This window comes from Podarcis muralis, chromosome 17 (genome assembly GCF_964188315.1).
Source record: "Podarcis muralis chromosome 17, rPodMur119.hap1.1, whole genome shotgun sequence".
NCBI lineage: Eukaryota > Metazoa > Chordata > Lepidosauria > Squamata > Lacertidae > Podarcis > Podarcis muralis.
In genome coordinates this window covers 35,687,122-35,711,555 of record NC_135671.1, presented here as the reverse complement: position 1 = coordinate 35,711,555, position 24,434 = coordinate 35,687,122, and the positions used below count along the sequence as shown (strand labels likewise).

Sequence of the window (24,434 nt, the reverse complement as noted above, 5' to 3'; positions counted from 1 at the left end):
CCTTTGCACTTTAATGTGGTACTATTTGAATAATAATTCAACCTGTTTTGTAGTTACAAGTTGGGGGGGGGGAGTAAACCTTTCTCAGCCAGAGGGTCATATTTTCTTCTGGACAACTTTCCAGGTGCTGCATTCTTGTGGCAGGCAATGCCAGGGACAAAAGGAAGAACAACAATGGATGTATCTCGTCTTTGAACACAGCCTACAATTTAGTGCCAGTTCCAACCACACACTCACCTCTCCATCTTCTATTTAAGCCAGAAAGTAGTATTACTTGCTCAAAAACATCTGCTTCCACTGCTCATTATTCTTAAAGCTCCATGCACAAAGAATGAAAAAGCGAGACAAGGTTTGATATAAATATAACTTTACTTTGGAAAGTTGGTATCCAGCTGCCAATGGATTTCAAATCCCACGACATATACAGCTAACCAAGCAGTATCTACAGTAGAATCATCATAGCATGTTTATAAAACAGAAAATGTATATAGGCTAAACTACAAATCCCCCAGGAAAAAGGCCACAGACCCCTTCTCTGTCTCAAAGCAAACTCCACACACTGAGAATGGGTAATATGGAACTACTGTGAACCTAAGATGGTTAAGCAACTTATAGGGCTATTTATTTATCTCTGTACCAAGCTAAACCTGGACCTTGTTCAGAAAATGTCCTGGTAGAATAGGGTTGTGCTTTCCATTTTTCTCCCTCAGCCCAGTGTAAGGGGAAGAGGATCATTCACAGCCCATTAAGTTCAGACTGGAGCTTGAAAATGCCAGTTCAGTGGAACCCACTCAAAAATCGTAGCTCTGCAAAAAGTGCAGGTGTAGCTTCAAAGCTGGGTCCTCTCAAAAAGCCAAATGGAGGACTCCTGTTGCCACCAAGATGGAAAAACACTAAGCAAAATTCTAAGTCACCCCAGGGAACAACACCCAAAGGCAGACCCAGCCACAGGAGCCTGGCTTAAGTGTTATCAGACTGCAGGATCAGCATTAAGACAAAACCACACTCACTCAAAAAACCTTTGCACCCAAGAGGGAATTGGTCTAAACCAATGAAAAAACAGCAACAACCCAAGGAGGGAGAGAATTTAAAACAAATAAATCAAGTTCATAGAGTTTACCAAGATCACACACTTCTAAGCTATGTATTTTTAAAGGAAGTAACTAAAAGCATGGATTTTTTTTAAAAAAAGGTAATTTACAAATTAATTATAACCAAAATAAGTACACAGACTTAATGTTTAAAAAAATAAAAGCAAAGTCAGATTGCAGGGGAGGCAGAGTCATGTCTCTACCTGGGGGCTGCAGGAGCATAGTGAAGGTGACAGGCTGCAACTGACCAGGACCGTGTTTTCCATCGTGACGCAAGAGTTCTCCGTTGCCATCTTCTTCCTCTTTAGCAGTTTGCTCTATCACACTGCAGCAATCCAGAGGCACCTAGAGAATGCAAGTACATTCCTTCGCTGGAAAAAGTGTTAAGGCAAGACACTCGTATCTCTAGAAGACAAGGCCCTTGCTCAACAGGACCGTGCAAGTAGAATATACTGCAATAAGAGCACAGAACAGGAAGGAGCCCAAGTAGGGAAAAGGCATCCAGGTTCATTTTGGTCCAGCTGACTGAGAGGCAGTAGGGAGCTGTCTGCAGTTTGGTGGTGCTTCTCCTGATTGTCGAAATAGCCTCACTTAGGGAAAAGGGGCATTTGCTGCAAAAAGCACCAAGGGTTCATCTTCAAAGCCCAGGATGTGCTTGCACTGGATCCCATGCTCAGAAGCCAAGTCCTCTGCACAGAGTCTTAAAACCAAGTCTAAGCAAAACATTAAAAACATTTTTACAAAAATTTACATATTTGGGGAAGGAGAAAAGTGAGTGCTTCTATAGGAAACTGATTAAAATATCCTCTTTCGCTTCATATAGGAGTCTGCGTAGTGCCCTCCCAGGCCTTGAGAATGCTGACCCACATAGCTCCCTTCTGGGCTGGGTTCTGGGGATGGGAGCAGGTGGGAAAAGGCCCGTTTCTGGCCACCAACCGGAGTCTGCAAAAGCAATGAGGGGGAAGAGAGGCAGAATTAGGGAAATGACAAGATATGGAGGAGCTAAAGGTTTCATTTTTTTAAAAAAAGATATTAAAGTTTCAACATTTTACAAAAATAAGAAAAAAAAGAGAAAAAGAAAATACAAAGTAAAAACAGTTAAAAACAGATCAGTCTTTCCATATCTTATCTTTCGTTTGCTTGTTTCCCTGACCTCCTCACACCTCCCTTTTTTGTATTCAAGTTCAATTAGTTAATTCAGCAAATCCTTTCCCTCTTTGATTTTATCTTAACCTTTTTTCTTAATATATTATAACTTTAAAGTATCACCTGTTAGCAATCCAATTTTACATAATCCTTAACATTGCTACTAAAAACCACTTAACTTCAATCCAACATCATTCTAACATTCATTAATTTTGCAGTGTTTCTGTAAATAGTCTTTAAATTTCTTCCAATTTTCTTCCACCAACTCTTCTCCCTGGTCTCGGATTCTGCCGGTCATTTCCGCCAGTTCCATATAGTCCATCACCTTCATCTGCCATGAGGAGCTAAAGGTTTCAAAGGTCAAAGCGGTACCAACCCACCTTTGAGTAGGTGCTGTGTGAGTGACTTGTTGGTCCTAGTCCCATGATGCCATCTGCTGCACTCACAGGTGGCATCCCAACTGCCTGGAAGAAAAGGCAAGAGTAGAACTAACATCATTTCTGACTGCGAGGCTGACACCCCCCTCCACTACCCAGCATGATACTATGAAAAACACTATACTGATAAAGGCAAGATGTCAGTCCTTCAGGGATATGGAGGCAAAGGAAGGTCTCACAAGTGGCCTGAGTGAGTTGGCTTGCTTGCTTAGCATGGCTGTAAATCTGCCCCCCAACCTCTCTGGCTGTCCTGTGAGATTTCCCTCCAAATGCTTTTTCTTTGAAGTTCCTGAAGAAAAGCATTCAAAAATTTCACGCTAACAAATGAAGCCAGAAACCCTCTGTGCAAAATAACAGCATAAAATTAGACTAATTTAGTTTATACCTTGGGGTCAATCTACAGAAGGGTCTGCAGTTGCAGGTTTTGAGACTGCTAGTAATACAAGAACAGATCACTACGCTTGCCAAGGCATGTCCATCAGGATCTTGCACTTTAAACAGATCAATGCAAGATCAGAATGCTTTTTAAAAAGCATCATCAGTTTCCAAAAGGTTTACAATGTTATCATGGGGTCTGCTGTTGGCAAAGCAAGCCCAGAGCACAGTATAGGCACATAAACTACCGTATTTTCCCCTCTATAACACGCAGATTTTTTCTCCTAAAAAGGAAGGGGAAATGTCTGTGCGTGTTATGGAGCGAATGTGTGGTCCCTGGAGCCAAAAAATCAAGCAAAAGTCAAATCGCAAGTCACGGAGAAGGGAAACCTGAAAAGAGGAAGTGGCAGCTTTCCTGTATTCTGCCTCAGGGTCTTACTGCCCACCCTCCTCTGTTTCGTTGCTGTGTTTGCTGAAACGGAACAAAGAGCAGGGAAAGCCCCTCCCCTCCAGGCAAGCAGAGGGGAAAGTGTCGTCTCTGTGCTCCGGTACTGCTGGGGGAGAGGGAGAGAGAGTGGGGGAGGGAGAGGGAGAGGGAGGGAGAGAGAGAGAGAGAGAGAGAGAGAGAGAGAGAGAGAGAGAGAGAGAGATGGCTGGCTTGGGGGGGGGGAACTTTTGCCTCCCACCCGTTAAATCCCTCTCCTGCATTCTTAGCCAGCTGCTTCTCTGCACACCCCTCTCATGTCCCTTCTTTGTTTTTCCTTCGCTCCCCACTTAAAATGTGGTTACAAAGCATAGATCAACATGGATCCTCAGGATCTTTGCATTGGGTCACCCCAAATTCACCATCAGATCACATAGCATGTCCATGGCTACAGCCTGCACCAAAAAAATCACGCACCCACTGTTGCCTGGGGCTGCAATGGTGCAAAAACGTGGTTAAAAAGCATGGATCCACATGGATCCTCAGGATCTTTGCATTGGGTCACCCCAAATTCACCATCAGATCACATAGCATGTCCATGGCTACAGCCTGCACCAAAAAAAGCACGCACCCACTGTTGCCTGGGGCTGCAATGGTGCAAAAACGTGGTTAAAAAGCATGGATCCACATGGATCCTCAGGATCTTTGCATTAGGTCACCCCAAATTCACCATCAGATCACATAGCATGTCCATGGCTACAGCCTGCACCAAAAAAATCACGCACCCACTGTTGCCTGGGGCTGCAATGGTGCAAACACGTGGTTAAAAAGCATGGATCCACATGGATCCTCAGGATCTTTGCATTGGGCCACCCCAAATTCACCATCAGATCACATAGCATGTCCATGGCTACAGCCTGCACCAAAAAAAGCACGCACCCACTGTTGCCTGGGGCTGCAATGGTGCAAAAACGTGGTTACAAAGCATGGATCCACAGGGATTCTCAGGATCTTTGCATTGGGTCACCCCAAATTCACCATCAGATCACATAGCATGTCCATGGCTACAACCTGCACCAAAAAAATCACGCACCCACTGTTGCCTGGGGCTGCAATGGTGCAAACACGTGATTAAAAAGCATGGATCCACATGGATCCTCAGGATCTTTGCATTGGGTCACCCCAAATTCACCATCAGATCACATAGCATGTCCATGGCTACAGCCTGCACCAAAAAAAGCACGCACCCACTGTTGCCTGGGGCTGCAATGGTGCAAAAACGTGGTTACAAAGCATGGATCCACAGGGATTCTCAGGATCTTTGCATTGGGTCACCCCAAATTCACCATCAGATCACATGTCTGTGGCCACAGCATGAAGCACAAAAATGATACATCCACTGTTTCATTCAGAATGTTTTTTCCCTTGTTTTCCTCCTCTAAAAACGATGTGCGTGTTATGGTCAGGTGCGTGTTATAGAGCGAAAAATACGGTAGTTCTCTTGTTATTTGGATCCCAGCCAATGTTTCCAGTCTTGGATAATTATACTAATATTTTCCTTCTTATTCCAGGCTCTTGCCCTCCAGGTATTGTTGGGACTACAATTCTTGCGATCCCTGACCAGCAGCCGTGATGGCTGGGGCTGATGGGAGCTAGAATCCAACAACAAAATAGATTCTCTATTCCCACTATAATAATCAAAGCAATTCCATGTTCACCTTTTCTTTTACAAGATCGGCAACTCATGCACTTTGTGGGTTATATCTGAAAGTGTTTGCAATCTCCCTTGATCATATTCTACTGAGGTTTGGCCATTTCTATCTTCGGCTGTGTGCAAAAGCTGTTATCATAGGGAAAACTAGTGGCCACAAACTCAAATGAAAAGCATGGGGGGATGCTTTCAGACAGCCAATGAATGAGTTTGTCTTTCTTTTTTCCTTTTTATGTATTTTGAGTTCTTATTTTGTATTTTTATGTTGTGAACTGCCCTGTGATCTTGGGGTGAAGAGAGGTATACAAATTTAACAAATAACAAAACAAAAATGAGACCACAGCAGCAAGTGACTGGAGCTGTTTGTGTGCCAGTGTAGCATCCAAAACTAACCAAATTTGCATCCTAACACAAAGCACAACTGGCATTATGGGAAATCTTACTTTGTTTAGGTGGCTCTGTCTGAGCCCAGCCTGAAGGCCGCTGGTGAAATAGGAGCTTGGGGATCCGGAATAGAATGGAGGCAGAGGGGCTCCAAGGCTGTTCCGTTCAAACCCAGGTGATGACACCTGGAAAAGGGGAACAAGATTCACACCGGCTCCTTGTACGCAGAGCTTCTCACACCCCTCTCCACACTGTAGGACAGCAACAACTAAAAATGACTGAGCCCCTCCCACCAGCCTATGCAGGACTTCTAAGAGACAACTTGCCTTGGAGAGGGAGAGAAAGGAGGATGGCAGCAGGCACTTGTCACCAGTTCAGCACTGCAGGATGGCTAGAAGAAAGAGTCAGTTTCCCTTCCACAGCTCTGTGCCCTCCTTGTGCATTCTGCTACACAGTTAGCGACCGTTTCAAGTACGGCTTGCTCTTAACCGCCAAGTTTGTGGGTGTTCCTTACCAGACCATCTTCCATGCACATTAAACTAGCACAAATCACATTTCATAACGACAAATCTCATAGTTATGGCACTGCAGCATTCTAAACCTACTGCCTTTCAGTGGATGAGGCCAGGAGCCGACATTTTTTAGTGCCACCATATCAAATCCAACACGGTATTTAGGAATATAAACATGAAAGAGGCAGCTCCCTTGGGACTAGCCCAGGGGTAGCCAACATGGTGCCCTCCAGATGCTGCTGGAGTCCCAACTCCCATCTATTCACACCAGCATGGCCAACGGCCAGCAATTATGGGAACTGCAGTTCAACAAGGGCACCATGTTGGCTGCCTCTGGATCTACCCCCTCCAAGCTAGGTAGAGGCATTTAAAACAAAGGATGTTTACCTTCTGCTTGTTGTGTGCAAATCCACCTAGCTGGGGCCCTGTCTCTCTGGCCTGCGGATACATTCGTGTTCCCAAGTCCTTTTGATAGAAAAGAGAAAAGGCAGGAACTCTTTAATCCTGAGTTGTGTAAACTGGATATAATGATGCCCCAAACTTTTCATAGCTGAGTTGGTTAAAGCATGGATCCTCAGGGTCCCTTCCAACTCTGATTCTATGATTCTATGTCATTTGAATTCATATGGTCACCAATGAGAACTAGAAATCTGTGCATACAGGAACATAACATTTATTTCATAAAATCAACATCACTTGATTGCAAAATAACCTCAAAGCACTTTACAAAAAGATAAGGCAATAAACTCAATAAAAAATTACAACCCTAAAACATACAAAAGGTCAAGTACTAAAAGAGATTAAAATTACACCCTAAGCATCTGGGCAGGCTTGTCTAAACAAGAATGTTTTTAGCAGATGCTGCCACACAGAATAATAATACAGAATGAAGAAGCAGAGCCTAAAGGGCATTAAGATAAATGAAAGCAACTCCAGCGCTTTAACCTTGCTGTTTATATTCAGAAGCCATGGCCATAATGAATCTTCAAGTACTCACTGGCTGGTAGTCAAAAGCACAGCCGTCTCCTGTCAGCCCAGAAGAAGGCAACACACCATCAGATAGGGAGGCCTGTGGAATTCTGGGATTTGAAACATTGCCCAGTACACCAGTCTTCAAGCTGAATGCTTTGTTGGCCCCACCTACAAAGACAAAAGAGTTGACTGTCAGCATGCAGGCAGCACGGTAGAAGAACCAGGGATGGGATAGGCTTTGTCCCACTCTAGACTCACCTCAGGGCTGCAGGAAACACCCTCATTGTCTAATCATGCAAGGCCTACAGCTGCAGGCAGAAAGAACACTAAAAACTGCCATGCCTCTTACCCATCCTGCCTCCATAAGACAGCTCAAAGCAAACCAGAAATTAGATTTTCTAGCAAGTACTAGAGGACACAGTTTTGTACTTTCATTTCCCCTTGTGCCAAATAAGGGTGGCATTCAGATAACTTTTATTCAGTGCAGACCCACTGAAATTAACATGTCTAAATTTGGCCCATTAATTTCAACAGATCCACTTTAGCCGAATACCACTTAAGATGTGGCCACCTTACCTCCAGGCTTGTTCGTAGGGAGAAGACTTTGCAGATTTAAGTAAGGATTGAGTGGAATCTTGAAGTCTTTGGGTGGCTCTCCTAGCAGAGAGACCTGTAAGAGAGGCAACAGTGAGCACCATTTCCTAGAGGTTTCCAGCTGGTGCCCCTAACAAAGGCGAATCACACATTGTGTGATAAAAATGTTGAACAGTTTTATTTTTTGAAGAAAAGGTGGATGCATCCTCTATTAAAAAAAAAAGTTAAAAGTTAAGTCCAATGTTGGCGCTTGGTGAAGTGATCTATTGGTTTTAAAGAGATTCTCAGCAACAAACACTTGGCAGTTTTTCTTCTAATAAAACGTGCAAGAGGATATACATGCTTTTGACATACTGATTACAGAAGTGTGGACAGGCTAAACACAGTGCCTACACTAACATCTTCCAGCTGATCACTTGCAGCCCAGTTTTGGAAACCCCTGGAGTCAGTTATGCTATAAGGGGCTCCTCTTGGTAGTTCCACCTCCTGAGGGATATACCTCCCTCAGAAGTTTGGTGTGTGTGGCCCAGGGGGAGAGGGCCTTCTCTGCAGCAGCTCTGAAGATGAGGAGTCTCCTCACCACAGATGTGCATCTGGCTTCTTCACTATACAGGTTTTGGAAATGTTCTTTACCCTGGCCTATGCTATCCAAGATAGGTGTTTTCAGGGCACACCCTATTCCTGTGACTGTAATTTGCCTTAACTGTTTTCAGTTCTGAATTTTAAATTGTTGTAACCTGCCCTGGGACCTGCTGGTGAAGGGCAGGTAATAAATTTAGTGATAATAATATCTAGAAGTCTAGGAACTGGTTACGTTTCTATCCAGTTGCAACAGTTTCATCCCAGGGTTTCAATGCGGGCATGAGAACTGAAGAATTCAAAAGCTGGAGGAGAGCTGCAAGGGAAAAGGTATAGGAAGGAAAAGAACAACTGAAGCTGTCATGCAAAATAAAAACACTTCAGTCAAGACCCTCACATGTTTCTGAACTACAATGATGAAGGACAGAAAAGCACCACATGACATATACTCAAACTTTCACAAATGTAAACCTTCACAAGGTACCGGATTCCTCACAAAAGTTCATTGATAGCCTCACACTTACTCCAGATGGTGGAGGCCCATTTTCTGTCTGCTTTGGCTTCTGAAGCCCACTGATCACAGACCCCAGGATAGAAGTGGTGAGGCCTTGTAGCCCAGGTTGGGTCAGGTGGGGTCCTATCACAGAGTTCTCCCTCTCCATTCCCAATGGTCCCAGAAAGGATGGCAAAGGCAGGTTTCCTGAAGGCAAGATTGGAGACTTCACAGGTCCTGGAGCCATATCAGAAGGTAGGGAGCCACCTAAGGAGGGAACATGCACCCAGGTGAGAGCCACTTCCTAAAATAAAGTAGTTTTGGAACCCAAATCATCAGGTTGGGACAGTCAATTTACTGTTCAAATGTTGTCAATTAACCACTTTCAACTCATGATGGTTAAAATGCCTTAAAGAGCAGCTTTGCTGGGCTTTTGCCAGTGAGTAAGGGCGTAAAATGGGGCTACCCAACCTACTAGGGATTTATACATAACCTGCTGGTCTGAGTCCTTTCCACAGGGACAATGAAAAGCTCCAATGGGGGCAAGAGCACAATGGGTGGGGTGAAAGTTTCCTACCACCTTCAACAAAGACATGGTTGGGAAGACTCCTTCAGACAATGCAAGAAAGGTAGCAGACACTACTCTCCTTCTATGTTGCTCAGGTTGGTGGCTTCATGTGGAGCTAAGACTCAAAACACCCCTTCATTAAACACTACGGGACTCACTGCATGGAAGGAGAGTTAATCTGCTCCCTTCCATGCTATCCTGCTCCGAATGAGGACTTGCTGAACAACTTGCTGTGCAACTAGCCTGAAACCTCTCCCTTCATCAACAACTGCAGGCCTGAGGATATACTTGTTTGATCTGTGAGCAGAGTTCTTTGCTCCGCCAATCTTCCTACACAACTTCTGTGAGGAGTGGCGCCACCTACCTAATTTCCACACAGGGCTGCAGGAGCTACTCTGAAGTGAATGAAGAGAAGTAAAAATAAAATGCACAGAAAGATTTCTCATGGGCCAGAACATAGCTGAAGAAGCAACTGCTGCAGCTCGCAAAAATAACAACAGAGTTACTGCAGTTGCTGTAGGAGTAGATCTTGATGAGATGAAGTTGCTGTGAGGTTCAGCACCAATTATGCTAAGATTTCAAACAAAAAAAATATTTTGCCTTCTCACTACATCCCAAAGCCTTCTCCTATTCAAAGAAGAGTCTGCAATACAGCAACCCAAGTAAATACTCTCCCTTCTGTGATGATGAAAGAATTCTGGACTTGGATCAGCAAGGTAAAAATCACACACAGCTTTATTGCAGTCCATAGACCCAAAATACAAAGTATAACAATAGTATATATTAACAGTTATTAAGGTGGTTTCTCTTCAGATTGTATAAATCTTCACCTTTTACTAAAAGTAAAAATCTACAAAGTAAGTTAAATGAGAAAAAGAAGAACCAGGTAAGCAATATTTTGTGGTCAGTCAGTTTCTGAAAGAAACAGGAGTTTCCTTGATCCGTAAGTTTTTCCATATTATCACTGCCTAGGTATTGACTTTATAGAACATAATTTCCCTAGCTTCTAGTAGAAACCAGCACTCAAAAATTAAATTCTGGAGAGGATGTTGTTATGACCCTATACCACAAAGCACTTACCTGAGGACATCTCACCCAGTAACTGATTTCCTGTCTGAGAAGTTGGTGTGTTTTGCATTCCCAAAGCATGCTGCAAGGAACCCAGTGGAGACTCTCCCAAGATTCCTGGTTTCTACAAACAAATCAATATGTTCCCACTATTAAGACAGGAAACAAGACTGTGTGTGATAAAAATCCAACACACTCAAGCCAATAACCCACTACAAGCCACTAATCTCAAGCAAGGCAATGGCAAAGGCATACTGATCCAAATGGTTAAGGAAAAAGGGATCAATTACATACAGCCACATCACTCATGTCTCTAGAGCAGGAGCAGTGGTTCCCAAGCTCCCCCCCCCCAACGGGCCACTTGAAAATTGCTGATGGACCACTTAATGATTTTTCTGCCTGTTGCAGCAATTGTGCTGTGCTAGGTGATGTATGGTTTTTTAATTAATTTTTTAGTGTTTCTTTTATTTCTAACATTTTGCATTCTATTAAATTCAGACACAATAAAGTACAATATAAGAATCTACAGCAGCAGTAAGAATACAATTGAAAACCAGTATTACTATTTAATGCATACATGCTGCAGACCACCTGAATACAGCTTACAGACGCCGGGCAGATCATTTTGCTAAACCAGTGCCCAGGTAACTGAGTACCACCGGACACTCCTGGCAAGCTATGTTCAGATACAGAACAGCCTGAGAAAGATGGAGCTTTATAGATAGGAGAGAGGTGCACCAATGTCTTTCAGATGGACTTCACAGGACTTTGTGGTAAAGACTGAGTGAGTTTAGCTGTTGCAAGTGGCCCAAATGGAACACAAACAGGATTCTACAGCACAAACTGTTAGCTTAAATTCCAGCACACTCATGGCCTTTTCCCATTCTCCAACTGTTCTTCTACAGCTTTCCATTTCCATTTCAAAGCAACCCTCAGAGAATCCAGTACAGAAAGCCCTGGCTGCTAACTTCCTTGCATCACTGTTCTGAGTATACGACTTACTATTATTTGAAAGAAGTGATAGTTGGGATGGATTTTGCTGTTCAGCTGCAACAGGGACAACATTAACAGCAGGCAAAACCACAACATTCAAGGCTATTTAATTCCGATGCGACTCCACCCCAACCATGGCAAGTTCTAATAGTTGTTTGTGGCAGACTCTTCCATCAATGGTTGGAGGCAGCAAAGCAGAATAGAAGCCTAGAAAGCTATGCTCTGAAACCCAACTTGTTGAGAACAAAAGTCTGAAGTCTGATAAGCAATGGTTTTCAACAAGGAGGCATCAGGAGGAGGTTTACCCCATCCTAATTCAGAGGGCCTATGTCAATCCATTTGGGTATACTTCCAGAAGGAGATGGAGATGTGGAAAACAGACCTGTTCATTTTTTTTGCAGCTCTATCTCTTTGCCCTCTACTCCACTGCTCCTTGTCAAATAATTCTAGATATTTGGAAAACTTCAGACCACCAGAATTGCTCCATCATGCACAATTAATTTTGCTCCACAATGGCACAGCTCACTTGATGGTGCATAGGCACACAGCACTCACTGGAATAAATATGTTCCCATTCAGGGGAAGTGAAGAGGCAGTGAAGAGGACTTGCATACTGACAAGAGCGCTCCTCATCAACCAAGAACCCTCTTTTTATCAGAAAGCCATCTACTAGTCATGCTAAATGCTACCGCAAGCCAGCCCCCCTGAAACTATGGGGTTTAAGGCTTAAACAGAGTGTAGTCCTAGATCTAGGGGGATGTCTTGCACAACACATCCTCCCCAGTGAGACTAGAATATGATTAAAGCTGGAGGATGGTCCCTGCAGTGCACCTTCATGCAGCGTACACACAATAAACACCCACACACAAGCAGCGTGATTTTCACACACAGGTCTGGCCTACCACTCACATGGAATATGGCCTGGTTTTCCTTGTTCTGCAGGAGTTGTGTCCAGACCTGGTTTTGGACTAAGAGCAAGTTTCCAAGAAATGCCTTCTGGAGCAGAAAGCAAATAGAGACCAGAGACAGGGTTACTAAAAGCCAAGAGAATTAAAACAGACAAGAAAAAACAGAGAAGGAAGTTGGAAAGTAAGAGCCTGCATCAAACTCCTGCTGTTTGCAAGCCACCCCAAGGACATTTCTATTACCAGGAGATCAAGCAGACTAGATCTTGCCCTGTAGGAACCAGATGAAACCACAGCTGATAAAATTCTCCCTGTCATTCAGCATAGCATTGCAACAGTACACAGAGAAGCTCCAGTGAAGAATTAAAGAATAGATGCAACTAGATTCTTTTGAGTGTGAGGCTAAAGTGAGTTAGGCTGCTGGTGAGTAGTGGAAGAGAATGATCCCCAGGTATAACCCCAAGGTACTTGTTTCCAAAGCAGTCACTGCCCCTGCAGAGATATGTATCTGTATATAGAGGGGTTTTTTTAGGAGTGGGGCGGGGAGTGGGGTGGGGAGAGAGAGACAAGGAGATTGTTCTTTATCTTCTCACAATCTGGAACACCAGCCCATCCATGGATAGGGCAAAGATTAACACCAATGTTATTTTACCTGCAACACTGAATGGCAGTTACCTGTTGTGCTTGTGTTTGATTTTGAAGCGCTAGCTGAAGCAGCGCTGTGGACAGGGCAGGGTTGCTTAGCAGGTGCACTGATGGAGGGGCTCCTAGGATTCCTGAAAAAGAAAAGGAAAGTTTTAAAAACTCTCCAATGTAATGGGGTGGGAAATCCCTTAGCAACCTCTCAAAATACTGCAGTAATGCAAACTGAACCAAAAAGAACAGCCCAAACCGTGAAACACTTCATCTTTTAAAGTTATCAGAATACCTTATTCACTTTTGCTTTTGATGAATGAGTCCAAGTTAGGCCCCCCCCTTACTTGACAGCACTAGTTTGTTAGGCACAAATCCTCACATTAGATAAACTACAAGTAAGAATGAACACCATTTTGGTTGCCTCATGAAGAACTCTAAAGCACATACTACATCTGCAAAAGTGCCATCTTATCCATTTTGTATCCAACACAAATATTTGGTAAGAATTCAAGCTCTTTCTGATCTGAGGAAAGCTTCCCGTCTTTTTGAACCTGCTCTTCTACAGCCCAAGATAAAAACAACAACTGTCATTTCTGTCTCATGAATACAAACGATCCCTGTCTGATTGCAGCTCCAATCAAGTCAGTGACAACACATCTGGCCATTAGCAGATGCCACTAGGGCTGAGGAGATCTAACATACTCAATGGGCTCACAGTGGGAGGAAACCCCAAGATCACATAGCTCAATACCAAAGGTGCTTTCAGAGACACCCTATTTGAGGGCCACTTACGCATACTTGCCTTGCTTTCCTCCAATGGCTCCATGAAGGAGAGGGTTGAATAAGAGCTGGACTGACGTAGGATTCCCTAAGCTGTTCAGAATCTGAAGAAGATTGGGCTCGGGAAGAAGCCCTTTTCCACGGTTAAGTGCCTGTAAAAGCAACAGCAGCAAAAAAACAAACAAAAAAATAAATATCAAGAGGCACCCGGACTCACTAACTGACAGAAGAACCTTTTCATGATCATGACTCTAACCATGCAGGAAGGGAGCATCCGAGTGTACAGTTAAGGTTTCAGCTCACAAAGTAATTAACAGTTTACAACACAGAACACTTAAGACAGACAGCCTGCCACATTGGGCCATTGGAGGGGGACATTTGGGCTTCTGTGAGCTGTATTTTGTTTTGATTCAAACGTGTACCCTTGTAATGAGGTGAGCTGAAATGTAATTAAGTTGCTCTCCTTTTTACTTAATGAGACTATCAGTATCAAACCATCCGCACAATACAGCGGATGCCCATATAGAACAGATAATGGCTACAGGAGGAAGCCTTGTTGATGAGCAGAAGTCTGTCCAAGACCAAAACAATGGAGGCATTGTGTCAGTCCCTGGAGATGCAACACCCAACTCTGGGCCAAAGTATAAACCTCATAAAAAGATACAGGCATGAGGAGAAAGGTGGATAAAGGAACAAAAGGTGGTACAGTATTGGCAAGGAGATGATTTCAAACTACCCACAGGAAGAGACATCATTTAACATATTTATACCACTTGCTATGAAGAAAATCTCAGTGCAGCTCACAACATAAAACCATACAGTAATTATTGTGAATTGAACCTTACTGTTGCCTGTGCCGCTATCAGAGCAGCTAGCATGCTTCTCCCAGGAGGGCCTGGAGCACAGAAGGACACTCTGATGTGGTTTCCAGCAAGTGGCAGGCCATTGGTGGCCTCTTGGACCATCTCTGCTATCTCAGCTGACTCGTACTCAAGGACTGCAAAGCCCTTTAGCTGCCCATCCTGACCACATGCCAACTATGCAAAAGAAAGAGAAGGCAGTAAGAAGGTGACTCGGCACAAAAGAAAGAGGACATGGCTGCTTTATACGCTTTGAGCCAACCAAAGCTGAAGAACCTACAGCCTCAGGGAATCCCAGCAAGATTCTGCATCAGTAAATCCTCCTGCGCTTAGGATAGGAGTAGTCAATGTGTACCCTCCAGATGTTGAATTCAAACATCCATCAGCCCTAGCCAGTATGGCAAGTAGTCAGGGATGATGAGAACTGTAGTCCAACATATGGAAAGCACCACAATGGTTATCTCTGGCTTACTGGGACATGTATCGCCTCATTTTGTCAAGAGAACCAAGCTACTACAAGAGAATTGCTAGGCTAGGGGCGAATGACAGAACAATCTTACAGCAACCCCCCACAACTGTCTCATTACCAGACTGTTACAACATGTAGTTTGGCTAATTATATCCCATTTGCACTGATGGGGCTTGTGCAGCTTTTAAAATATGCAACTGCCTGAGCCAGCGTCTTTTACATTTTCTACCCAACAGATTAATACTACTACTTAAATTGGTGTGGCAAACAGTCTACTAGTGTGGCTGCATCTGTTGCTACAGCTATCAGGTGGCAAAAAGGATATCGCCCATCTCACGTTTATAGAAAACCACAAAAAATATGGAGACGACAGGTGCCAATATTTCAAAACTATATAGAATTTGAATAGAGACTATCTGTGGCCACAGAATTAGGCTTCTATGTTCTATACATTTCCTTGACCCTGGCCAGAAGTGCAATCTAGTCAACATGGACTACATGAGTCTTGTGATCCCTTCCAACTCTACATTTCTATTACAGTGGTACCTCTGGTTACGTACTTAATTCGTTCTGGAGGTCCGTTCTTAACCTGAAACTGTTCTTAACCTGAAGCACCACCTTAGCTAATGGGGCCTCCCGCTGCTGCCGCACGATTTATGTTCTCATCCTGAAGCAAAGTTCTTAACCCGAGGTACTATTTCTGGGTTAGTGGAGTCTGTAACCTGAAGCGTCTGTAACCTGAAGCGTATGTAACCCGAGGTACCACTGTATTCTATGTTGAGCACACAGAAAAACAAACTTTTTGCTTTTGGGATAGGTTATGTGATTCAAGCAAACCAATTTCTTTGAGCTGGAAATTGTGCCAAATGTTAATCCCCTGGCAGTGAGTGACCAAGCACTTAGGACCAGCAGTAAGTTTCTAAATTTTATTATTGAATAAATTTGTGACACAACACTGTTGTGCTATTCACAGAAGCAAACTGAAAGGGGTGGCAGCCTGATCTTTTGTTGCTTCAGAAATATCCTAGTAAATGGATTCTAAAATAAGTGCAATAAGCCTATTGTATGAAACTGCTTTGAGTGCTGCACTAAGGACAGGAAGGGCAGCCCTCTTCCCTGTGGCCCAAGGTGCTTACCTGACAGAATGTTGGAGGGCAGATGGTAGAGAAGGTCTGCCTCAGTTCTTCTATGTCATTGTAATTGTGTGGCAGTTTATCTATGCATAAGCACTTTGAATGAATGAGGTCCAGGGTCAACTGGTTAACATCTGTCCAGTGAACATACAGAGTCCGTGTTCCCAACTGTTTGCCCAGCAGGTCAGATTTTGCTCGGGCTGCCGAATCCTTTTTCATGTACTCCACAAAGCCATAGCCTTTGGAGTGCCCCGTCTTCTCACTATACACCAAGAAGCAGCGTTCCAGGTTCCCAAAGGGCCGAACCAGGTCCTCAAACTGTTGCTGCGTGTAAAGCTGGGGCAGGTTGGCAATGCAGAGCAAGGCATCTGTAGGTTGTAACTGCACTGTGATCTCTTTGTCTCGCAGCTTGCTCAGATGGAATTGCTTAATGGCCGATTCTGCCTGTTCCCCATTCAGTAACGTGACGAAAGCTGCAAGAGATCAGGGTTACGTAAAAGCTATTGACAAGACGTTATATAGCAACACACAAGTCAAGGCCCACAAACCTCTGCATAGATTTCAAGGTGTATACAGTCAATCACCATTTTGCGCAGAGGTTCTGTTCCCAGCCCACTGCATATTGGTATGCCCCGCCCTGTTGTGCCTCTGACGTGTTTAGTGATGTTTTTGGGTCACTTCTGGGTTCGGTGCTGTGCACGCATGCACAACCATACGTCATTAGGATGCACGTTAATTGGTTGTTGCCTGTACACAACAGAATTGTCATGCTGGACTAGGCAGAAAATCTACCCAGTCCGGCAAACTGTCTTTAGTTGTGGCCAAACAACAGATATCAAGCACAGCATGAGGCAGACCACTATTTTCTTTTCATTGCCAACATCTGACATTCAGAGCTGGAAGATGCTGTAATAAAACTAACTGCCAGGAGCATGATAAATTAATATTGTTTACCCCATGACTTTTAGGTGCTTACGGTGTGAGTTACATGTCCAGTTTAAGAGCACATCTGTGGTTACTCTTGGTGTTTCCCCATCCTAAATATATTTTGTGCCTTTTATAAACTTGGTGACTACTCTGTTCAAATAATATACAAGTGACTTAAATTTGCTGATATTCATCCCTTGCTAAGTTTGCTTTCTTCCCTCTTTTTTTGTTAATGTATTTACACGTACATCTAAATCCCAGTTTTACTCCATTTTAAATTAATATTTTATTAAGAGATGGTTAAGTCCAGTCAAAGGCGACTATGGGGTGCGGCGCTCATCTAGCTTTTCAGGCTGAGGGAGCCGGCGTTTGTCACAGACAGCTTTCCGGGCTTCTGGCACAACGGGACACCATTACAAGTGCCAGAGCGTATGGAAACCCCGTTTACCTTCCTACTGCAGTGGTACCTATTTATCTACTTGCACTGGTGTGCTTTCAAACTGCTAGGTTGGCAGAAGCTGGGACAGAGCAATGGGAGCTCACCCCGTGGTGGGGATTCGAACCGCCGACCTTCTGATCAGCAAACCCAAGAGGCTCAGTGGTTTAGACCACAGCGCCACCCGCACCCCTTGATTGATGTTAGGACTGATGGGATGAATGGCCCACTAGTAGAACCACCAACCTTCAGGCATGCATGCCAGAAAGTTTTCCTTTTCATGAACAATTTCTAATGCACAACAATACTATACTGTTTAAACAAGGAAGAATATATGTGTAGCCTTGCCCAACCTGTGGAGAGTGAGTTATGGCTATTCAGAAATGAACAGAAAAAGCCAATGGTGTTATTTCCAGCACAAAACCCAGATACCCCCATATGGCACATACAAGACCTCATGGGGCTCCCAGGCTTCTAATTTTCCAAATGAAGTCACTAGCCACCTCACATATGGCTGAATGTGCAAAACTGAAGGATGATCACACGCAGAGGACAATAAGACCAAGACAAACAACATGTTCACACCAGTGAGAGCAAGCAAGAAGAATATTAGAAAAGACCTCCACCCACATAAACTATGTGCATCAACCCAATCTTTTAGTTACCCATGAATCTGCATTCAATGGAGATTAATTGAAAGGGGCTGTCCATTCAGCTAGGTTCAGCAGATTATTTTCCATTTGTCAAGAGTTGAACAGAGCCAACCCACCCTATGACAGAAAGGAGAATTCTGTAATGCTAGTTTACTTACCAGTTCCCTTGTATTTATCCACAAAACAGTACTTTAGTTCGTAGTCACTCAGCAGATCATGAACTTCCTGTGTAAAGTCAACAGAAGAAATCCAGTTTGAGCCAGAGTGGGAAACATTACCTCTTTCATCAAAAGGAATCCCAGCCACTTCCCCCACTCCAGTCCACAGAGGCCAGAATCTGCCCAGAGGATAGTTTCAGCAAAATACTCATTCCTGAAGCCAGTCACACCCCACTGCTAAACTGCAGAGCATGAAATGAGTATTTCGTTCTATAGTAAAAGCTGCACCCACATCCTGGCAGCAACTCCAGCAAAGCCTAATCAATGCTTTGAGCATTTCCTGGTTCTGGATTTTTTATCTGAAGATTTATCTTGCAGGCTTGGACAAAGTCCAACTAAACACGCCACACAATTCAGGTTTTCACAGAACTGGTTTGAAAAGCTCTCTCTTGTTGAGCAGAAGAGTAAAAGTTTGGCAACACTGTGTGTGTGTGTGTGTGTGTGTGTGTACTGACAAAAATAGCAAATATGCTCTGCTCTTAAAAGTCCCCTTTCTGGGTTCAAACTCAGTAATATTTACTGGCCACCCCTCAAATAAAGTAATCAGATACACATTTTGATCCTAAGTCCATAAAAGCCCTATAATAATCAAATATGGTTTGGGGAAGTCTTCTTAAACAAATTATTCTTTGTTAAAGTGCTTGTAACTTCAAAACTGAATGTGATGGAAAACAGAAGTCCCTCTCTGTTTTATATGGGACACATTATTAGAAAATTATTGAATAAGCTGAGGATTGTGTTAAGTCACATTAAGAATAACTTTACTGCGGTGTGGTCTGACAATCCCTGTTGCCAGTTTATAATAAGGTTTGGTTGACATAGGCTCTTTTCTTTTTCACATGATGTATCTGAAATAGTAAAATATGTTTAAATGTTGTAATTTATTCTGAACTCATCCATTCTGAGATAAACGAGGAACAAATTTACCTGCTCAATGGATATGTTTTGGATATGCTATATTATTATTAATATTATTAATATTATTATTATTAATATTATTATTATCATCATCTGCCCATCTGACTGGTTTGTCCTAGACACTCTGGGCAGCTCCCAACAAATATAAAAGCGTAATAAAACACCAAACATTTAAAACTACCCTATACAGGGCTGCCTTCAAATGTCTTCTAAAACTTAAAGGGTTGTTTATCACCTGGACATCTGATGGGAGGGTGTTCCACAGGGTGGGTGCTACTACTGAAAAGACCCTGTGCCTGGTTCCCTGTAACTTCACTTCTCACAGTGAGGAGTTTTCTGCAGTGGCTTCCCGTTTGTGGAATGCTCTTCACAGGGAGGTTAATCTGGCGCCTTCATTATATATATTTAGGCTCCAGGCAAAAATGTTCCTCTTCAACCAGACCTTTGGCTGAACAACATTCTACAGCGTTTTAAATGTGCATGTGGGGGGTATTGTTTTGTTGTTTCTGTTTTAACTATTTATTTGTGCTTTTATCTTGTATTTTTATCTTGTGAATGGCCCCGAGATCTTTTGATGAAGGGCGGTATAGAAATCTAGTAATAAATATTGTCTCAAGGTACAATTCACAAACAAAACTGGCCTACGTTCACCGTTATAAGGATTAGTTGCCAAATGACTTTGTGTTGATGGAATTAAATGTTTTTCCACTAAAAATATGTTTTAATAGAAGAGAACCAGAAGGCACTATACCTCCACTTAAAGATGACATTATGCTCTGTATTTACTGAGGGAATTGCATAATCAGCATAAATCATCAACCAGAACAGCTGGCACCACAGGAGATCAGCTTCCTTTCCAGACTGCAGTCTTCCTGAACAGCAGCAAGCCAATATTTAGCATGTGCTTTATGCTGCCTGAGGCAACACTTTCGCTTATTGCTCAAGATACTTTTCACTTCTGGCAAGCAGGCAAGCTGAACAGGTTACCTCATTTGAGGCATGTGTGATCTTTTCACAGAAAGGAGTCAACCTCGCTCAAGGTCAAACTCTGCCAAGCCAGCTAGCTCCGCCATTCTGACCATGAGACCAAGGGTGCATAGATGGATAAGCAGGACTCTGGTTTGAAATGTGCCTCCCAGAGGCAGCTTGAAACACTCCAATGTACTCTTCCAGCATAAACCTAGCCAAACTCTAGGGAGAGGGTGTTACTGACGCCCTTGAAAAGGCAGACATTCCAATTAAAGGCAATTCTAGAAGCCTGCCTCTGATACTTTGGCAGCAATCAATAGGGCTTGGGAATCAAGTGACCTCACCCAAACAATGAGGACAGGTCACAGGGTCAAACCTTCACCTGGTGGGCTGTTCAACTGTTTCTATGTAATAATGTAAAATGTACACAATGAGGATTTCCTATGAAGTTCCACTGTCCTTTCTAAAGTTCACTTGCCCTTCCTGATCAGTCAATTCACTCCACTACAGGATGTGGGTGCTAATGTAATCCTCACAAGAATTTTTTTTTTTTAATGAGACATTTATACAGAGGTGCATCTTAGAACCTGTTTATAAAACACATACAGTGGTACCTCAGGTTATAGATGCTTCAGGTTACAGACTCCGCTAATCCAGAAATAGTACCTCATGTTAAGAACTTTGCTTCAGGATGAGAACAGAAATCGTGTTCCGGCAGCGCAGCAGCAGCTGGAGGCCCCATTAGTTAAAGTGGTGCTTCAGGTTAAGAACAGTTTCAGGTTAAGAACAGACATCCGAAACGAATTAAGTACTTAACCCGAGGTACCACTGTATCTCTAAGAAATGGTATCTATCCATTTAGGAGTTTCAGCCCACTTATAGTGGGCCAAAACTCTCTGCCTTGCTTACAGAGCTCCGGGAGACGCCAGCGAGGCTGGCGAGTTCCCACAAGGACCTCACAGAGACCAATAAGCAAAGTGGAGAGCTTAAAAGCTCTTTCTGTGCCAGGAAATCTAGCACAAAAGGAGCTTTTAAGCTCTCCACCTTGCATGCAATTAATTGGCAGCATTTCAACCAACCGTCTTTCAACTGCTCAAGGTTGAAATCAGAGTTCTTCCAGCTTCAACACTCTCCCCTCAGGTCTCTATGAACTAAATCTGAGAATGTGCATAGACGCCGTAGATTCATTACATTTCTAGTCCACCGTTCATCCAACTCAAGGTGGGCAATGACCAGACAACCCACACTTGATTAGTTTCAGCAAAGTTACTGCATCACATGTTCTTGAAAGAGATGCAAATATGTAAACACACACAGACAAAATGTTAGCACACTGCTTCCTTACCATTGTATTTCCCTTAACAACTCTGTTGGAGTGCTACTATTCTGTAATAAAACATGCTCATTTGTTTCCTCAAAAGCAGACAGCTATGGCCAGTTTAATTTACAGTTCATAGAGAAAGGTTTTTAGCATTGTATAATGGTGTGTTGTGTGAATAACTTGTCATCTTCCTTCTGTGTTAAAACTGCTGCTCATCAACCTCACTAAGTGGATGCCAACTAACTCAAGAAAACAATTATCTCTTTCTAGTAATGTACGCAGCAAAACATAAGAAGCCCGCAGGCACTTTAAAAGCCAACATATTTCTTACTGCTTAAGTTTCAGAGTAAAAGCCACTTCAGCAGGTACATCACGTTACTCACTTAACAGGTGACAGGGTTATAGAAGAAAAAAGATTGAACATTAGGGCCAAATTCTATCCAATACAAGAGAGCAGCAGTAGATGTGTCAGAGTTCTTTACAAAGTCCAAATGTAAACAAGATAATAATAAGCATTTTTTCACCAACATGAATGGTTATCACCAGCGACTGCTATTGTGACTATCTTGAATGCATTTGGACTCTGCATAGAAATACCACACCTACTAATGGCCCTGGCACTTCTTCACCTTTTAAATTCACAGTTACAGATGGGTAGCCGTGTTGGTCTGCCATAGTCAAAACAAAAAAAATTCCTTCCAGTAGCACCTTAAAGACCAACTAAGTTAGTTCTTGGTATGAGCTTTCGTGTGCATGCACACTTCTTCAGGTATCTGAAGAAGTGTGCATGCACACGAAAGCTCATACCAAGAACTAACTTAGTTGGTCTTTAAGGTGCTACTGGAAGGAATTTTTTTTTGTTTTAAATTCACAGTTTACAACCCTAACTTCTGGTTCCTGCATTTAAAAACACAATGCGTAGGTTATGGGAATGTATTGTGCTATTATTATGTATGGTGACTTGACTTTATGATAGTTTAGTAATGTTTCACTGGTTGTTGAGAGTGAATTTGGTTAATTATTATTTGCTGATAATTTGAGAATGATATTTTGTCTAACAGATTATTGAATATTACTTTATTTGATAGAACTTGTTTATTTTAAAGTTGTTCTTTTTATTATGACTTATTTTCATTGGATCAGACCATTATAAGATATGTGATCCTGGCTGTATATTCTGTTGTTTCTTCAGCTTGTAAGCCACCTTGAGTACAGCAATACAGAAAGATGGCATACAAACTAAAGGTGCAATGAAATATATCGATGATACATAGCTGAGGACAAAACAATGCACAACTGGGAGGTTGCCTCTAGCCCCATAGGATTATGTGCATTCTTCTACAACAGCCATAGAAACAGAAAAGATTGATGACGTGTCTGGCTCAATTCAGACATCATGCCGAATTATGGTTATGGCTTAGCTATAGTTTGTGGTATGGCGTCCAAGCTGACAAAGTCATGGTGTGTGAGTGGGCAGGAAGTCAGATACAAAATCCACGGTCTGAAGTCTGTTTGTGAACCATGGTGTCTGAGTGCCTGTATTGCAGAACACACATCTCTTCCCGCTAGCAGCATGTTCAGAACATGCCTTCTTTCAGCAAATATGTGAGGGGCCAAGGTGGCTATACCTGCTAGACACACACCCTGGACACCAACTCTTCCTCCCCTGGAGGCTGCACATTCAGTGTCTGTGTGAAAGGGATGTACAAGAGCCTTGTTTGCGTACAACTATACCTGTGAACGGAAAATACGTTGCCATGTTGGCAGGGGCCCATCTACAAGGTGTCATCCAACTGTCTCTCATATGTTCACTGTGTGTGTGTGTGAACACCCCTTAAAATAGCTGAACAACATGTCAGACTCCCATTTGCATCTGTACTGGGTTGCAGATGGGGCGTGAGTTTGTGAAGTGTTTGAATATCCCCCCATACTCCCTATACAACCCTATGTCAGAGCAGTGGCGTAGCGTGGGGGGTGCAGGGGGGGGCCGGCCGCACCAGGCGCAACATCTGGGGTTAGGGCAAATCCACAGGTTAGGGGGCGCAAATCCACGGGTTAGGGGGCGCAAATTACTTGCCTTGCCCCGGGTGCTGACAACCCACGCTACGCCACTGTCAGAGAGAAGGTTCTGCGCTAACTTTTCCTTGGCAGACTAGCTTTGTTTGCAAAGATCCATTTCTCGAAGGCTGGAGAAGATCCACCGCTTTGCTGTAGGAAATGGTATAGCCAGGAACAGATAAAATCGCCAAGGGCTTTTCGTTCGTCTGTTTAATATCAGCTCTTACTTGGCCAGAACTGAAGTGAGAAAAGCAGTGATGATGCTTCGCCAGCAAAGGCGAATTACCTCACCCGGATCTCGAAACTTTTCCAGATAGCGCTTCTGAAAGGCAGGAGGGTCAGGTGCTGGGAACGGAGGGTCCACCCTCAACCGGAGGCAGATTAGCCTGCCGCTTTCCGAGAGCGAAGCGCCCTTCGCCGCGCGCGCGCGCAGGCTTGAGGGTTCAGCAGAGCTCCTCCGCAGGCAGGAGAAGGTGACTGAGAAAGGCGGCCGGGGGGCGGGGAGAAGGCTCACCTGGTTCGCGACGTCGGCGGGCAGCCCCCGGACGAGCACCTTGCGCCGGTTGCGGAACTGCCGGGCGCTCCTCTCCAGGCGGCTCCTCACCTCGGCCGGCTCCAGGCGAGGGAGCTCCTCTTCGCGGGCGCTGGCCGGGGCCGACGAGGCAGAGTCGGCCGCCGCCGCCGCCGCGGGAACCCCCGCCACAACCGCCGCCGCCGCCGCCGCCGCCGCCATCTTGGGAGCCAGCCGTCCTCTTCTCCCGCCCTCAGGCTAAGATCAGCGAGAGCGAGGGTTGGGAAAGAGCG

At 43.8% G+C, this 24,434-nt stretch overlaps 1 protein-coding gene across 3 annotated transcripts; it reads right to left on the bottom strand.

Moving 5' to 3' along the window:
• Nucleotides 1-350: 350 nt before the first annotated feature.
• RAVER1 (ribonucleoprotein, PTB binding 1) lies at nt 351-24,378 on the bottom strand. Of its 3 annotated transcripts, none has more exons than XM_028711908.2 (15): nt 24,145-24,378; nt 18,305-18,371; nt 16,134-16,603; nt 14,514-14,705; nt 13,691-13,820; nt 12,928-13,028; nt 12,257-12,343; nt 10,367-10,478; nt 8,750-8,985; nt 7,629-7,722; nt 7,078-7,220; nt 6,468-6,545; nt 5,628-5,753; nt 2,618-2,701; nt 351-2,033 (listed from the first exon to the last, which is right to left on the bottom strand). In XM_028711908.2, exons 1-15 carry the CDS (start codon nt 24,361-24,363, stop codon nt 1,887-1,889), a joined length of 2,286 nt encoding a protein of 761 aa, XP_028567741.2. In that variant the 5' UTR covers nt 24,364-24,378; the 3' UTR covers nt 351-1,886. The 3 variants fall into 3 exon arrangements, with proteins under 3 accessions (XP_028567741.2, XP_028567742.2, XP_028567743.2); XM_028711909.2 differs by having other exon boundaries at nt 12,257-12,340; XM_028711910.2 differs by lacking the exon at nt 12,257-12,343.
• Nucleotides 24,379-24,434: the final 56 nt, after the last annotated feature.